An 18,359-nucleotide genomic window follows, 5' to 3' on the forward strand; every position below is an offset into this window, starting at 1 on the left:
GTCTTGGGCTTGGCCTCTATGCACCTGCTGCCTTCCTAGCCCTAAATGGTCAGGCCGAGCAGCGAAGGCTTCTCTGATGACCCCTAAGTTCTGGGGCCCTCCAGCTTCCGTCCCCATCGACCCAGAAGCCTACACCCGGCCAGTCAGTTACGTCAGCACGAAGGTGAATTAAAGCCGCTGGCCACTGAGGCCGCCCCTACGTCTGCAGGAGGCCCCCTCCCCGCCCCTGTGATGGAGCTCAAACAGACAACCGCGGTGGGGCTCCTCGGTCAGAGGACGCACCATCAGGCTCGCACACCACACCCCCAACCAATGTCAGGGAACACAGAGATCTCACTCTCTATCACACACAAGTAGGTGTGAAATTAATGACAAAATCTAAAAAGACATTCAGAAGTTCAAAGAACTTTTAAATAATTGATTAGTCAGAAATAATAGTGGATTTTAAAACTAAGAAAAAAAAGCATATACGGTGAGTTTCCCACAAGTTAACTGACGGGATTTTTGGAGAACAAAGCCATCCCAAGGGCTCCAGGGGCCGCTGCTGTGGCCCAGGGAGGTCTTGAGGCGCATGGCTAGGCACAGGAATGTGGTCCATTTAGGAAGCCGCCAAGGACACCGGCAGTTGAGCAGAGGCCAAAGTTTTCCATGAAGCCACCACTAAAATCTTTGTGCAAAAGCATGAAGGCTTGAACAACGTCACCTGACCTCAGATGGTCACCCAACGGTTACCACATACTGCTTCCGCGGCTACAGACACAGGCATGTGACACTAAGCCCCAAGGACTCTGTTCCTCATCCCTGTATCCACACAGCATCACCCCCACCGCCCATCTTCTGCCAGGACCACCGCCCAGAGGGTCTCCTGCCCCACCCACTCTCCATGTCTCCCCACCAGGCCCCATCTGCCACCCTCACCCCAGACCCAGGGCCCACGGCCTCTCCCACAGCAAGCTCAGTCATGCTCATCTCACAGGCCTCAGGGCAGCTCCACCACATGGCTCAGATCACACCTTCCCCGGCTGCTCTCCAGCTCTCCTCCCAGAGGGCTCCCACCTGGAGCCCGCCTGCATGGCTCCGTGCCGTGGCCCCCACCTGCCACACCCACAGCCCCTTCCCTTGGGACCCCTCCTCTCATTACTAGGTGTGCTCTGGACCCAAAGGCCCACAGGGTTCCTGGGCAATGGTGGCACTCGTGTGCGTGGACTGACTGGGTGAAAGGGCAAAGGATAAATATAGGTCACGATACACAGAGGTATCTCGGAACCACCCGGCCTCAGTGTTTTAGGAAACCCAGCCCCTCTGAGACACTACTGGGCAATACGGGAGACAGACAGGGGACAGACCATAGAGGCAACTCTATCAACAACTGAGGATCAGACTTCGGGTCCAAGGGCATCTTCTGAGTCAGCCACGGTGGGTCCTGCTCAGGTCTGCTCCTCCTCCTCTCACAAGTGCAGGAAGAAGGGAAGAGCCTGCCACCAGAGCCTTTCTGCCACCGTCACCCCAACACACCAGGCTGAAGCCAGGCCACAAGAAAAGGAGGGCTCTCCAGAGCTCCGGAATTCGAAGCGAAAATGGGCAGCATATGGGCAACTTGAGAGTGTAAGAAATTAAGCTTACACCCACAGAACCAGCCATCGCACCCTGTGGACAGGCCCCAAAGCCATGAAAACACGTGCCCACACAGAGACATACACAGACGTCAGGAGGGGCTGTACTCATCACAGCCCCAACGCAAGTGTCCGGCCTGGGCTACAGAGCTTCGTGTGGGAAACCAGGTGCGGCGGCACCGTCCTGCCATCGAAAAGCAGGTCCACGCAGCACGGACACAGCTCAGAAACACCACATGCGGGCAGCAGCTGCAGGAAGAGCGCACCCGACCGTTCCCTCCGCAGGAGCCAAGCCCGAGGGGCAGAAGTGCCTCCGGGGGATGAAAGCCAGCCCGGGGTGCAGCGAGGATGGGGGCCGCTGCAGGCTGAGGGACCGGTCCGCGGAACGGTAACACCAGCAGGGGTTTCTATTAATAGGCATGAAGAATGGCCAAAATTCAGAGTGACAAGATTTACTGAACATCCATGCGCTTACCGTAAAGCAGTTTTCACTCAAAGTAAGGCCGCAAACAAACACTGAACTCAAGGTAACCACCGCCACACAGGCGGAGGCAGTCGGGGTGGCACGCAGCCCATGGGGGCGGGAGGCCAGGCGGAGCACGGCCAGACCCGCAACCACGTAGGGGAAGCGGCACGTGGTCCACGGGGGCGCAGCAGCTCGCACACACACGTGAGGTGCTGCCGCGGGGCCATCACGGTCCTCCAGCGCGCCTGCGGGAAGGGCCCCCGCCTTCTGACGCTGTGGCCAGGAGGCTGAGTCCACTCTGGAAGACAGCGTGTGCGAGGAGCGAAGGACAAAGAGAGGGCCCGAAACCTAGGGTCTTATAGGGCTCGGGCTCAGAGGGGAAAGGAAGACGTTACATGCAGCCAAAAGGGCATTCCTGAGGGTGGGTGAGGGCACAGTCAAGCCGAGGGCTAGAGCAGAGGACTCAAGGAGAGGGAAACACGCGGTGGGGGAGACTGACCTCCGTTCCTGATCGCGGTGATCCCTCGACAGAAGTCCTCAAAACTGATCACGCCAAGCCCACTGGGGTCCAGGTATTTCGTTAAGTCCTTCACCTGGAATTGTCAAGAGAGACGATGTTATCGAGCCTTACAAATCAGAGGACGGGTATGCTCTGCCCTCGACCCTCTCCCCATGCCCAGAGCAGCCTGCTTGCAAGGTACAGTACTGAGAGCAAGAGTGACCAGAAGCTCTGGTCAATGACGGGAGGCCTCCCAGGTGAGACCGGCCAACAGCACCCAGGACGGTCAGTGATGGAAGTAAGATCCTACAGAGGTCAACAGCCGTGCTTCCCAAGGGAGAAGATCGGAAGTGCTGAAGGTTTAGGTATTATTCAAGCCGTTGTGAGACTATTACTAACATGGCAGAGACCCTCCCATCCACTCCAGAGGCCTTGCAGGCTGTGCAGAATCCTTAGTAAAAACAGGCAAGTAGACCCTGAATACCAAAAATCATAAAGGTAAGATGATTCACACCTGGAATTTACAGAGAATGAAATTCTTCAGAAAGAAGATATATTTATATATACACTTTTTTTTTAAAGATTTTATTTATTTGACAGAGACACAGCAAGAGAGGGAACACAAGCAGTGGGAGTGGGAGAGGGAGAAGCAGGCGTCCTGCCATGTGGGGAGCCCAATGCCCAGCTCCGTCCCAGGACTCTGGGATCATGACCTGAGCCAAAGGCAGACGCTTAACGACTGAGCCTATATTTTCAAGTATAAACTGAGTTTCATCAAAATTTAAAACTTTTGCGTTTCAAAAGACACCATTAGTCAAGGGCACCTGCGTGGCTCAGTCAGTGAAGCCTCTGCCTTCAGCTCAGGTCTTGATCCTATGGTCCTGGGATCGAGTCCCATATTGGGGGGGGGGGGGCGTCCCTGTCTGCTTCTTCCTCTTTCTCTGTGATCTCTCTTATTCTCACTCTTTAATAAATAAATAAAATCTTTTTAAAAAAAAGTCACTATTAGTAAAACTGAAAGTCAAGACACACTGGAAAAAGATATTTGCAAAAACATATCTGATAAAGGACTTGTACCCAGAATGTGTAAAGAACACTTACAGTGTAATAACACGAACTACCATTCTTCTTTAATAGGCAAGACATGGAAAGAGACATTCTACCAAATCAGACAGACACAGGTAAGCACATGAAAAGATGCTCAAGATCACGAGTCGTTAGTGAAATGCAAATTAAAACCACAATGATATCACGCACTATGAACAGCTGTATTCACAACAACCCACACTACCAGCACTCAGGGAGCTCAGTTGGGGTCTGCCTTCCACTCAGGTCAAGATCCCAGGGTCCTGGGATGGGCCCCATGTCAGGTTCCCTGCTCAGCAGGGAGCCCGCTTCCACCTCAGCCCTTCCCCCCAGGCTCATGCTCTCTCACCTCTCTCAGAAAATAAATAAAATCTTTGGGGCACCTGGGTGGCTCCATGGTTTAAGCCTCTGCCTTCAGCTCAGGTCATGATCTCAGGGTCCTGGGATTGAGCCCTGAGTCAGGCTCTCTGCTCAGCAGGGAGCCTCCTCCCCTGTCTCTCTGCCTGCCTCTCTGCCCGCTTGTGATCTCTCTGTCAAATAAATAAATAAAATATATTTTTTTAAGATTTTATTTATTTATCTGAGAGATCACAAGTGGGCAGAGAGGCAGGCAGAGAGAGAGAGAGGAGGAAGCAGGCTCCCCACTGAACAGAGAGCCTGATGTGGGCCTCGATCCCAAGACCCTGAGATCACGACCTGAGCTGAAGGCAGAGGCTTTAACCCACTAAGCCACCCAGGTGCCCCAAATAAATAAAATCTTAAAAAAAAAAAAATTTAACATAAAAATAAATGAATAGAGATAAAAAGGACTGAAGAGAAAGTGACAAGGATTGAAAACAAAGGCAATCTAATTTAAGAGTAACAGAAGCCCCAGAGAACAAAAAAGCAAAGCAAAGATACAGAACAAATATAAAAACTGTATATAAGAAAACTTCTCTAAAATAGAAAGAGTCTTCAGTGCGTGCTGAACTACCACCTCAAGTACCAAGAGCTCAGGACCCCAGAAGACCCTATTCCAGGACTTACTCTGGTGAATTTCCCAGACATTAAAGGGAAAAACCTGAACAGCTACGCAAACTTCAACTGACTTTACAAAAGAAAATCTGATTATCATTAAACTGTTGAGCAGCAACACCCAGTGACAGGGAATGTTCCAATCCCATGATCTGGGGTGTTGCTCAGGACGGGCGCCTTTATGCCACTGAAAGAGAGGACAAAGGCACAGACTGAAGGCCCGAAGTGAACACCTGGTGACCCCGAAGGTGACCGGAAGAGTCAGGATGAAGAGTCAGGATGAAGTATCGCTCGTGGAGTATTAAAGAAAAAGACCTTCTAACTGCCCAACCGACAGTGAGCGCCCTGGCACCCAGGCTGTGATATTTAAGCCCCACTTCCCACGAAGAGGAACCGGGAGTCTTGGAGGCTGGCCAGGAAGCAGACACATGGAGCCCAGACTTCCCGTCACACCTAAAAGCAAAGAAGCTGTCCAAGTCCCCTTAAGTCACAGCCACTGACTCAGGAGCCAGCCCTCAGCCTTCACAGCCAGAAGGGAAGCACAAGCATGATGAGAAGGGTAACTCAGGGGACGGAGACACCTCAAACGCACTGTAACCCGCAAAGGCACACTAGGGGAAAAGCAAAGGAACCGGCGTCACTGGAAGACACTAGTGCAAGTGAGAAACAAAGGGAAAGAATCAAGCGGTTCGCCCGTCTCTCTTCTACAAACTGTTTAACTCAGTTTCTCTCTATACAGCATGTCAGCAGGGCGCCTTGGGTGCTCATTCGTTGGGCACCTGCCTTCGGCTCAGGTCGTGGTCCCGGGGTCCTGGGTCGAGCCTGGCATCGGCCTCCCTGTCCCTCTGCCCCTGCTTGTGTTCCCTCTCTCACTGTGTCTCTGTCAAATAAATAAATAACATCTTAAAGGAAGAAAACCAGAGCATCTCCGCTAATGAACGGGTGGGGACGAAGGACCAAAACGCCACCCCTGCAATGCTCAACACAGTAGTGCGCAGAACCAGGGACACTCCGCACTGCCTAAAACCATGAAGACAGACCACGCAACACCACGCATCTCCTGAGGAAGCACGCACCACTGCCTAAATCCAGCCTGCACATAACAACCAACGTACAGAAATACAGCGATCAGAGCGACACATTCTGACAGCATCACATGGCTGTAACCAGCAAGCCCACTCCGTGACGACCCCGACAGAGAAGCGAGCTGCTGTTTCCAAGGGAAAAAAGATGGAGAGGAAGCCCTCACTCACTATAAGACTTGGAAGACGCACCAATCTGGGACCACGTAAGGGGTTTTTGGATCCTGATTCAAATAAACTGTTGTTTTAAATCCTATTTACAAAATAATTAGAAATGTGAATACTGATCCTAGATACTGAATACTATACGATACTAAGACAACTTTTACAGGTGTGATAATGGTATTTTAGTAATTTTTTCATATACTCACTGAAGTATGTGGAGATACTTCGAACGCTGGGGACTAAGGGACATCCACGGCTACACACATGTGGCTGACTGGCCATGACTGACCGTTGCTGAGGCGGGGGCGGGGTATTGGGGAGACATCGCACCACTCTATCTACTTTTGTATAGGCTTGGACTTTTCCATAATGAAAATCTTTTTTTTTTTTTAAAGATTTTATTTATTTATTTGACAGACAGAGATCACAAGCAGGCAGAGAAGCAGGCAGAGAGGAGGAAGCAGGCTTCCTGCTGAGCAGAGAGCCCAATGTGGGGCTCGATCCCAGGACCCCAGGACCATGACCTGAGCCAAAGGCAGAGGCTTTAACCCACTGAGCCACCCAGGCGCCCCCCATAACGAAAATCTTAAAGAGAGAGAAGACAAAAGAGCAAAGCCAGCAAGCAAGAGAGGACCATGCCGGAGGGGCGGCGAGGAAAAGGGGTAAGGCACTTGGCCCAAAGACAGCTCACCTCTGACCACAGAAGGAGGCCAGAACCATCCAGGAAAGCCAGAGGACAGGAGGGGGAAGCCATGCAAATACTTGGGGATGAGGTATAGGTAAGATATTTTAAAGGCAGAGAACCAGGGCTCAGGCTACAGTGCACACAAGCCCCTGGCCAAGTTGGCCAAATCTGTTAATCCACACCACCCACAAGAGTCTCTCAGGGCCTCCTCTGCAATGGACAGGCTGCCACGTCCAGTCCTCGCACCACTATTTGGGTAACATAAAGCCAGAATGGAATAGGACCAGCTCAAGCTGACTAACCCTAACAGTCCAGGGCCCTCAAGCCACAGACTGCGTCTCCCTCTTCTCCCTCCACTATGTGGAGAAGATGGTGGCCATTGTCCTTCCATCCCAGGGCCCTACATGCTGCTGAGATACGGGGCCTGGGCGTCCATTCATCCGCTGACTTCTTGAGACAACTGATTTGGAATCATTGATAAAATGCCTCCTTCCGTATCTCACAAAAACCCTTCTTCCTAAAGCACACAATCTCTAGTGAGAAGCTCACTAGATACCTGAACGGCCACCTTACCTGGAATCCCTGGGGGCCACTCTGTCCTGAAGATGCCTGAGAATTCTGGGGCACCTGACTGGCTGCGGGACAGCAGAGCATGTGACTCTTGATCTCAGAGTCACAAGTTCAAGCCCTACAGTGGGCGTAAGTCTTACTTCACACACACACACATACACACACACACACACACACACACACACTCACACAAAAAGATTTCTAAGAATTTCAACAATGAAGCTACTGATTGAACACAAAGTACCAAGCTGTCCATTCTGAAACATTAACCCAAAGCTTTTTAAACAAATCATTAACTAGTAGGCCTTTATACAAGTTAGCATGTTAGAAGATGAATCAAAGTACATACATTTTTTTAAAGTGCACTTTAACTATACCTTCTTTTTTTTTTTTTAATTTTTTTAAAAGACTTATTTATTTGACAGAGAGATCACAAGTAGGCAAAGAGGCAGGCAGAGAGAGAGGAGGAAGCAGGCTCCCCGTTGAGCAGAGAGCCCGATGCGGGGCTCGATCCCAGGACCCTGAGATCATGACCTGAGCAGAAGGCAGAGGCTTAACCCACTGAGCCACCCAGGCGCCCCTAACTATACCTTCTTGGTAGTCTGGAGAGTACACCGACTTCCATATATATAGCTGATGACTGGGGATGATTCTAATTCTCTAAGCTCAAAGGACTCCATTCAGAGGATTTAAAACAAAAACAGAAACAAAAAACAAGGAGACGGTAAAAAATAAGGACCTGCCCTTCCTTGCACAATCCAGCAGAGCCAGAAGAGCAGCAAGTTAAGGGACACAGACCAGAATGTTCCAAGCCAGCCAGCATCCTCTCCGGACTGCTGGCAGCCACAGGCAGAGTGGGCTCCTATAGCATTCTTCTGAGACAATGACTAACACATTACCCTGTTTCTGCTACAGATGTGGAGACATAAAGGGGAAGAGAAGAAAGCAGAGCAAGCCTGCTAACCACAGTGCAGGCCACTGAAGAGGCAGCTCTCGGAGAAACTGAGCTGAAGGCCCAGCCCTTCACAAGAAGCTGCCCGTCTATGTGTGTTACGTTATCGCCACACACGAACTGTGACGTTCTCAACAAAGCTGGTCTCCTCACAAGTCATGGAAACCCCATTAGGCCCCTTAAACACGTTTACAGGACACCCCAGCCAATGAAAGCAGAGGACACCATCCTCCTCAGCGCATACACGCATCTACCAAGAGACCACATTGTGAAACATGAAACGAGTTCCAAAAGGTATAAGGGGACTCAAGTCAACATCATTAGTCATTAGGGAAGAGCCAACTAAACTAAACCTTCAATGAGAGGCTTATCTCTTCGAGTGGCTGAAGTTAAAAAGCCTGGCCAAAGGGCGCCTGGGGGCTCAGTCCTTGAGTGTCTGCCTTTGGCTCCCATCATGATCCTGGGATCCCGGGATGGAGGGGAGGGCTCCCTGCTCAGCGGGGAATCTGCTTCTCCCTCTCCCCCTCCCTGTTTGTGCTCTCTCTCACTCACTCTCTCCCTCTCAAATACATTAATCTTTAAAAAAAAAAAAAAAAAAAAGGTACTGAAATACTTATATTTATGAATAAAGAGATACCAAGTCTGGGATTTCCTTGGAAACAATGACGGGGCAACAAGGCTGCCGGGAGCTGACAGTTTAGCAGAGCTAGGGGCACACTTAGGCTTATTACCTTCCTGTCTCTATTTTCATATCTGCTTGAAATTTTCCGTAATAATAAGATTTTTTTAAGTGTAGAATTATATGCCTTAATAAAGCAAAAATAAGAGCACAGAAAAGCAAAAAACGGGTGTGCAAGTTCCAATCTGCCATGCATCTGCCCTTTTCCATCAGATTACTGAAATGATGGAAATGTGCATGTCAGGTAAGCTCTTTCTTGCAAATCAAAGTGTTTAAAGTAGGCTCCGGTCTACGGCCACAGCATCCTGGACGCATGTGATCTCATCTAAAGCAGGATCCACGTCCCGCATGGGGCCTAACTCCGGGCTTGAACTCATGACCCTGAGATCAAGACCTGAGCTGAGATCAAGAGTTGGACGCTCAACCAAATGACCAATCCAGTGCCCCAAAACATAAGCGCTCCTGGTTGCCAGAACATTTTAATGGACTAAATGTTTTGAAAAAAGACTCAGGAATGTAAATCTAAAGCCCTTTTGGGCACCTTGGGTGGCTCAGGTCATGCTCTCAGGATCCTGGGATCCAACCCTGCATGGCGCTCCAGGCTCAGTTGGGGGCGGGCCTGAACAGCCTCTCCCTCTGTCCCTCCTACCACACATGTGCGTGGGCACTCTCTCACTCAAGTAAATAAATACATCTTTGGGCGCCTGGGTGGCTCAGTGGGTTGAGCCGCTGCCTTTGGCTCAGGTCATGATCTCAGGGTCCTGGGATCGAGTCCCACATCGGGCTCTCTGCTCAGCGGGGAGCCTGTTTCCTCCTCTCTCTCTCTGCCTGCCTCTCTGCCTACTGTGATCTCTCTCTGTCAAATAAATAAATAAAATCTTTAAAAAAAAAAAAATACATCTTTAAATAAATAAATAAATAAACCCTTTTGATTATCCTAAAATCCCAGATCTACGTTACTTCGAGGCCTCCCTGCTGTTGTGTAATGTATTAATAGTCAGCTTTTCAGGAGAGGAAAAACGTCATCCAAGGAGGGAAACCACTTCTGATGTGGCATAGAAGCCTTTTATTCAATTCAGGCAAGCAGCAGGAAAGAGAAGTGGATGGGCCATTTCTGATTCCCAGCATCACTTTTCCAGGAATCACTCCCATTCTAAGGCCCAGCCAGAGACAATCTGCCACCCCTCAGGTTTACTCCCAAACCTGCCCCGGGCTCCCGAGGACCCCTGGCACTCCTCACCACACCTCTGTCCCCACACCTGCGGGAGGAGACCGGATAGGTACAGGTCAAAGGAATTGCATCTCTTATGCACTGAACAGAAGAGAATAAAGACTATGAGTATTCCATGTTTGGGGGAGGCAGTGGGACCATAATCCAAAATTTCAGCACTATGTTGATCTTCCTTATCAAGCAGTATTTCCTACAGGAATCTTACTCATCACATAGTAGTACTTACCGGAATGTCAGACAAAAATCCAAGTGTGGGTTTAGAATTCATGTGATGCCCTAAGACAGACCCATCAGAAGCAAGAGGTGCGAACACAGATACACGGAGGAAGGACAAGCAGACGACAGAGGCGTTCGTCTTTCCTGATGCAAACGGTGCCCACAGGCAGGGATGCTGCCCCCCTCCACCACGGAAAGCGACCTACACTATCAGACACAGGTATTCCACACACAGCTGAATTACCAGTAAAAATTCTTTCCCTAATATTCTCCTGAAAATAAGTTTCAAATCCCATAAGCAGCAGGAAGCAACAAGTCAAATTTTTTAAAAAGATTTTATTTATTAATTTGACAGAGATCACAAGTAGACAGAGAGGCAGGCAGAGAGAAAGGGAAGCAGGCTCCCTGCTGAGCAGAGAGCCCGATGCGGGGCTTGATCCCAGGACCCTGGGACCATGACCCGAGCCAAAGGCAGAGGCTTTAACCCACTGAGCCACCCTGGTGACCCAACAAGTCAATTATTAAGGGTTAAACTCTGAAGAAGCTGAACTCTTGATATTAATAATTATAAAGAGAGAAGCCTGGGTGGTTCAGTCATTGAACATCTCCAATCAGCTCAGGTCATGATCCCGGGGTCCTGGGATCGAGAGTCCTGAGTCTGGCTCCCTGCTCAGTGGGAAGCCTGCTTCTCCCTCTCCCACTCCCCCAGCATGTGTTCCCTTTATCCCTGTGTTACTATCTGTCAAATAAATAAAATCTTAAAATAACAATAATAATTATAAAGATACAGATATGTGCTTGAGACAGGGTATTTTGCTAGTTGGTTCTAAGATTTCAACAGCTATACTGAGGGATTCTTAGAAACAAAGGATGCTTGAGAAATTATTTTAGGGATACGCCGAACATACAGAAGTTGGAAAAGTTGTGTGCAGTGGCCACTGGTTTGAGTTCTTAGATTTGCAAACAAAAAACAAAAAAGTAACAACAAAAAGAAAAACAAGAAAAGTAACAACTCGGTGACTTTGTTGTAGACACACGGGGCAGGTGATTTGAGCGTCCTTTGAAACCGCGTCCTTTGAAACCGCGATGGTACCATATCTGTATCAGTGAAGATAAACCTGACCAGGAGCTTCCTGGGTGTTACATTCCTAAGCCTGTAGGACAGTGTCACACCACAGCTCTGGGACCTTGGACACAGAGCACCAGAGAGAACTTTTTAATCCTCATAGGTCTGCTTTGTACCAACCACCATGGCAAGTAACTTTTTCAGGGATAATGCCCGGCAGTTTATGCTTAAAGATCCTGTTCATAGATTTCTCCATATGAGTAGAAATACTTAAAAAAAAAACTGGCCAGCTGTGTAAACATGAGGTAAAGACTCACTGTCTCCCTATCACCTAAGCCACTTTGGAATTACTAGATCCTGCTGGGGAGAAACGACATCATTTGAATAAACCTAATGTCTAATTTGGGGCAACTTAAAAGGCAAGGCATATTTACTTCTTCTTCTTTTTAATTTTTTTTTTAAAGATTTTATTTATTTACTTGAGAGAGAGAGAGAGAGCATGAGAGTAGAGAGGTAGGCAGGAGAAGCAGACTCCCCGCTGGGCAGGAAGCCCAATGTCGGACTCGATCCCAGGACCCCAGGATCACATCCTGAGCCGAAGGCAGACGCTTAACCAACAGAGTCACCCAGGTGCCCCCCACAGAAGCCCCTCCGTCCGCTCCTCATCTTCCAGTGGTCTGGGAGGGATCACTGCATCAACGTCTAATGAACGGGCTCCCGGTGCTACTTCTTGGCTCTTCAAATGTACCTGCTGCGTTTTAACCTTCTGTGGAAAAACATGAGAATTCAGCACTCTCACTCCCAAGTCCGACTAGGTCTTCAGTATTCACGTCACCAACTGCATAAATATGTCTTGCTGCTGACCCTGCTGAAGCCACAGGAACACCTCTCTTACGTAATTCTTTCTTCGACTTAGCAATTCCCTTGCTTTTTGTTGCCTCTGTTTTCAGCATACTACTGCTCTACCCCTCCATAGGTCCCCGCACTTCCTTCACAGCATCCCCCCCAGGATCTAACTCCTAGTTGTCTCCCCACGAAGGCCCCAGGAACCTCATGCCTCTACTACCTCCTCTTCATCCTCCTTGCTCAGAGCAACCTCGGAACCTTCCTGAGAAAGGGCGTGGGGTGTGCACCGAGTGCCTCCTTGTCTGAAACGCCTGTGCTCTTCCCTCTCCCAGACACGTGCAGCTGGAGGTGGGAAACGGTTCCTGCGTGCAGGGAACGCTGGGGCCACAGGGCCGGCCGCACCTGTCCTAGTGCTCTGCAGAGGGTCTGTGCTAATCTCTAGGAGCTGCTAGGCACTTCTTCATGCAGGAATTACCTGTGTGCAGGGGGTACTCTCTCCTCACTGTTCTGACCACAGGAAGAGCCCTTTCAAATATTTTATTTATTTATTTGAGAGAGAGACAGTGAGAGAGCATGAGCGAGGAGAAGGTCAGAGGGAGAAGTAGACTCCCCATGGAGCTGGGAGCCCGATGCGGGACTTGATCCCGGGACTCCGAGACCATGACCTGAGCCGAAGGCAGCCGTCCAACCAACTGAGCCACCCAGGCGTCCCGGAAGAGCCCTTTCAACTAGAGATATGGTCCCCAGGCTCTGGACGTCCTCAGGAAGGAGCTTTTGATACCATCTCTGTCCCCATCCCTGGCACATCTGTCAGGTGTTAGGCCTCATTCATCATTACTCCTGTACTTTTCTTTTGTTTCTTATTCTCTCTGACTTTTAAAGAACTTTCAGGATGGGAAGGCAGGCTAACCTGGCTAACTCAGTGGAAAGAGCATTGAACTCTTGATCTCAGGGGCTGTGATCTTAGGGGTCTACACACTGGTGCAGAGGTTACTGAAATAAATAAATAAACTTCAGGAAAAAAAGAACTTTTGGGGTGTGTGTGTGTGTGTGTGTGTGTGTGTGTGTGTTTTAAAGATTCCATTGATTTATTTGACAGAGAGAGAGAAAGCATAAGCAGGGGGAGCAGCAGGCAGAAGGAGAGAGGAAGTAGTAGGCTTCCCACTGAGTTAGGGAGCCCGATGGGGGGCTTGATCCCAGGACACTGGGATCACGACCTGAGTTGAAGGCAGAGGCTTAATGACTGAGCCACCCAGGCGCCCCTCTGGGATATATTCTTGACTTGATCTCTCAACCTTTCAATCGGATTATTTTATTTTTAACTTCTCAGGGTACATTTTAGTTCTCTGAATGTAATGTCTTCTTTAACCTGACAACATAAGTCCGGTTTTATTTTCCTAGTTCTCTCCTGCTCTCTGCACTGACTCTGTGCTCTTCAAGTGCCTTCTGCTTTGTTTTTCTTTCTTCTTTATTTTTGGTTACGATCTCTCCCTCTCTTGTTAGAAGCTTTCCTCAACTACCTGAGGTCCTTGCCCGTCCCATTTTACTTAAAAGTGGTCCCTGAAAAGCAGACAGGAGCCTTAGTCTGATCTGCACTGTGGGCTCAGGGACTGGAGGCCATACCGCAGGCACTGCAGGCCACAGTGTGGCTGTGTCGCCAGCTGGGTCAGGCCTGGACGCCTACCTTGGCGGCATGACCCTGGGAAGGCTTTTGAGAATGTCAGGAGAGCTGTGTATGGCCAGCGTGGTGGGCCCATCACTTTGTGCACACGTTAGCTGGAGTGGACGGCTGGCTGTGGAGGGGTGGAGCTGTTGTGGTGTGGGACAGGGCCAGGCACAGGTGGCTGGACCTGAGAGGAGCCACGAGGACTCAAGGGCTGTTGCCTGCCAACAAGCAGCGAGAAAACAGGGATCTCAGCCCCATAACCACAAGAAACTGAGCCCTGCCAACCACCTGGGCGAGTGTGGTAGAGAACCCTGAGCTTCAGGTAGACAGAGGCAGAGACCCCAGCAGAAGAAACGGGACGAGGCAGAGCGTACAGCCAGCGGAAAGGGCCAAGGAACTGGTGTGCCCACAGTATGCAGGGACCCTCGAGGGGGCCGGGGGGCTGCGGCAGACCAGGCAAGGGAGTCAGCAGGAGGAAGTGAGGTCAGAGGGTCCTGGGAAAGCCCTGTGCACAGGCACTACCGGCTTAGCCGTAACAGTGCTACTTAGCTGCCTGTTAAGAGAAGGCTGGAGGGTGGGCCAGCAGCAGCAGGAGCGTAAGGGTGCGCCCACAAGCAGGCGGTTAACAGAGGAGGCCGGAGAAATGCTCCAAGTCTGATGCGCCCTGATAGAGCGCCATCGGCATTTCCTGAGGAATCAGATGTAAGGTGAGAGGAAGAGGCCCCGCCCACGTTCCTGGCAGGGTGGGACTAGCTACTAAAATCACCTAGTAGATACGTGACCACTGAGGGTTGCTGACAGCATACTGCTTCGGACTAGGTTAAAACTGTAAGTTAATTAGGACTCTGGTTTTATTCATCTCTCATATAAACAATAATTGAAGGGGATGCGTCAGGTGGCTCAGTAGGTTAAGCATCTGCCTTCGGCTCAGATCATGATCTCAGGATCCTGGGATCAAGACCCATGTTGGGAATCCCTGCCCAGAGGGGAGCCTGCTTCTCCCCAACCCTTGCCTCTGCCTCTCCCCACCTCTCCTGTGCACTCCCTCGTTCCCTGCTCTCTCAAATAAGATATTATAAAATTAAATAAAATAAACAATAATAATTAAGAGTCTAAAAGTATGAAAGTTCAGTGTTAAATGAGATTTTTGTTTTCTCATTTGCATGTTTTTATTTTTTTTTTTAAGATTTTATTTATTTATTTGACAGATCACAAGTAGGCAGAGAGGCAGGCGGAGATCACAAGTAGGCAGAGAGGCAGGCAGAGCTAGAGGAGGAAGCAGGCTCCCTGCTGAGCAGAGAGCCTTATGCGGGGCTCGATCCCAGGACCCTGGGATGATGACCTGAGCTGAAGGCAGAGTCTTAACCCACTGAGCCACCCAGGCGCCCACATGTTTTTATTTAAATGAACATTATCTGCCATTTTTTTTCTTTTCAAATTTCTTGTTATTGCTTTAAAGGCAATACCAACCAATGAGAACAGGTTCTTTTTTCCTTTTTAAGATTTTATTTATTTAGGGCGCCTGGGTGGCTCAGTGGGTTAAGCCGCTGCCTTCGGCTCAGGTCATGATCTCAGGGTCCTGGGATCGAGTCCCACATCGGGCTCTCTGCTCAGCAGGGAGTCTGCTTCCTCCTCTCTCTCTCTGCCTGCCTCTCTGCCTACTTGTGATCTCTCTGTGTCAAATAAATAAATAAAATCTTTAAAAAAAAAAAAAAAAAAAAAAAAAAAAAGATTTTATTTATTTAGGGGAGCCTGGGTGGCTCAGTCGGTTAAGCAACTGACTTCGACTCATGCCAGGACCCCTTAGATCAAGATCCACATAGGGCTTCCAGCCCCACAGGGAGTCTGCTTCTCCCTCTGACCTTTTCCCCCCTCATGCTCTCTCTCTCTGTGTGTCAAATAGATAAATAAAATCTTTAAAAAAAGATTTTATGTATTTAAATAATGTCTACGCCCAGCATGGGGCTCCAACTTACAACCTCCAGATCAGGAGTTGCACACTCTTCTGACCAAGCCATCTGGGTACCCTTGTTGAGAACACAGTCTTGATTCACGTATTACAAATGCTAAGATTCCTCCTATTAGAAAGTTCTTTGGTAAAAGAGAAAGTCACTCTCTAAGTGCTGATTAAGCCTCACTACATGGTAATACGTCTTGTGAAATGCATACGTGTGCTCCTTCAAGGGGGTTTTTAAAAATAAAATCACCAAGAGGAAAGTGGCCTTTCTTTCCTCACCAGCCAGGGTGAACCACATTGATAAGGAAGAAATCTCACAAAAGGGCTTTCTGTTTCCTACAGCAAAAAACTCCAGCCTTGTTTCTCCCAGGTTCCAGCAGCATAAACCAACACAGCGCGTGCAGGAATGAAATGACACTAAACAAGCAGAGGGAGCCTGGCGAGAACGGGAGGCCGGACACTTGCACAGCTCATCTCAGAACCCACAGGAGACTGTGCCCCTGTCCCTTCCACACCCACAGGAGACTGTCCCCCTGTCCCTTCGTCCAGAAAGCCACCCGAGGAAGCAGCCAGGCAGAGCAGAGGGTTGCCTGGGGGGCTGCCCTGGGAGCCCAAGCAGAGATGCAAACTGCCTTCCACCAAGCACACATGTGTGCCTTCCGGCAGCTGGGCAAAAAGGGCTGCTCCAGCAGCGGGAATCCGGGGAAACATCCAAACACGTCGAGTGTGCAGAGCGAGCAGAAGAGAGCAACTCCTGCACAGAGCCCAGCCTTCTGCAGCACGAGCAAAGGCTCCAGAATGAGAGGAAAGAAAACATTTTCTTTATTCAAAGCATGTGTACCAGCACCCATCCTGTCCCCCCGTTTCTCCTTGAGAAAAGCTAGACAAGGCACAGGACCCAGGGAAGCACCCTCTACAGAGCCGTTTCGGGTCCAAACTCAGCCTCCCCCGGAGCCGTCTCTGGCCTCCTCCGAGCTGCTGGTCAAACAAGCCTCCTGGTCTGAGGTTGCAGTCCTCACCCACAACACAGTGTTCCCCGAGACCTGCCAGAGAGAGGCCCCACTCCTGCTCCGAGTTCCGGTGCCCCACCTGCTCGGAAGGACAGGCACTCCTTCACAGCCAAGTTCTCAAGCTCACAGGGGGGGGGCTCCGAGCGCTTCTTCGGCTCCCAGCCCCAGAAAGCACGTCTGCGGCACAGCTGGGCCCCTCAGTCTACAGCATCTTGGGCAATCCTGGGTTTGGCCAAAGTTGGAAACTCCAGGAGTGACACGGCAGTCCCACCTGGAGTCCTGGCCCACCCAGGACTTGCTGGGACGTGAGCCAGCGGATGTGACCTAGCGCTGCGTTTTAACGAGTACTCGGACAGCCCGGGCCTCTGGAGCTTGAGAGAGGGGCGGCGGCCTAGTCCGGGAGGGCTTCGTGAGGTGAGACAGGGCCCAGGGCTAAAGGAGCCGAAGCCTGGCTTACCTTCGTAGCTCCCCCTGCCCTCCCCAAACAGCCCCACCGACAGACCAGCAGGAATATGAACCCATTTCCACACAGCAGGGTCGCGTGGGGAGACTGCTCTTCCAGACTGTGCACTGGCGCCTGCATCCTCTCCTCCGTGAGCACACACGTCAGAACCGCATGCCCGCTGACCAAAGACGGTGCTACCCCACCGGGAAGAGGGGATGGGGCCTGGGTGTGCGCAGGCAGGCGCCTGTCAGCCCAACAGCAGGACGTCGGAGCCGCACAGGGCCAAGTGCCCCAGGCTGGGCACCGACCCAGTCCCAGCTCACACTGGGGCTCCTGTACCCAAACTCAACCTGTAGTAGAAACCACAGTGTCAGGAATAAGGGATTATTTTTATTACTATCACCAGACATTTCGTACACGTCACTTATTCTGTCACTTGTCTACACATGGGCCTTTAAAATAATCAGCAGCATTTTACTGGGTGGTGGACAGACAGCTAGATTCATCCCAACTGAGAACACTCTCACGTCGCCAGTTGAGACTGGGGAAGATTTCATGTCCTGTGATAGGCATTCTAGAACATTTGTTTTTTAATAATGGACGAACAAATACGACTTTAGCTGTGAGGAACACTGACCCAAGAGAGTCTTCCTCTGCTCCAAAGGAGCCTGGACCAGGAAGACAGCGGCTGGGTATGGGCAGAGGGCCTGCTCTTACCTCCTCTGGCCCTGCCTCACCTGGCAGCTCTCCAGCTGTGCCACCCAGGGACACAAGGGAGCCTCCTTCCCCATCAACAGGTAGCTTCCCCTGGGTGGCTGGTCTCAGGCCCAGACATCCCCAGATTCAGCACACCACCTTTGCAGAAGGCAGTCTTTCTTCCATTAGAAGAGAAGGGTGTTCTGAAAGTCTTGGTGAGGAAGACACATCTTTGACTCGAGGGGCAGGATCCTGGAGGCAAAGCAAGATGCTCTCTGTGGGACGAACACAATCATGATGCCAGCCAGGCCTACGGAGAATAGCAACATTATGTGGTCCTGGGGAAGAAGGGAGGAAGGGGGAGGAAGGGAGAAGGAAGAAGGCAGGAAGGGGGAGGAAGGGGGAGGAAGGAAGA

The 18,359-nt window shown here is 50.4% G+C and overlaps 2 protein-coding genes across 4 annotated transcripts in view; one reads left to right on the forward strand and one right to left on the reverse strand.

Annotated features, from left to right (window-relative positions):
* RAB11FIP3 (RAB11 family interacting protein 3) overlaps positions 1-18,359 on the reverse strand; it is a 77,868-nt gene that overhangs the window by 36,513 nt on the left and 22,996 nt on the right. For all 3 annotated transcript variants that reach the window (XM_032327609.1, XM_032327610.1, XM_032327612.1), the window contains exon 2: positions 2,579-2,672. In XM_032327609.1, the coding sequence (XP_032183500.1) occupies positions 2,579-2,672 (94 nt within the window). The remainder of the gene's footprint in view (positions 1-2,578; positions 2,673-18,359) is intronic.
* LOC116580847 lies at positions 14,492-17,441 on the forward strand. The gene is made up of 2 exons (XM_032327641.1): positions 14,492-14,543; positions 16,136-17,441. Exon 2 carries the CDS (start codon positions 16,205-16,207, stop codon positions 17,129-17,131), a length of 927 nt encoding a protein of 308 aa, XP_032183532.1. The 5' UTR covers positions 14,492-14,543; positions 16,136-16,204; the 3' UTR covers positions 17,132-17,441.

This window comes from Mustela erminea, chromosome 20, assembly GCF_009829155.1.
Source record: "Mustela erminea isolate mMusErm1 chromosome 20, mMusErm1.Pri, whole genome shotgun sequence".
Lineage (NCBI taxonomy): Eukaryota > Metazoa > Chordata > Mammalia > Carnivora > Mustelidae > Mustela > Mustela erminea.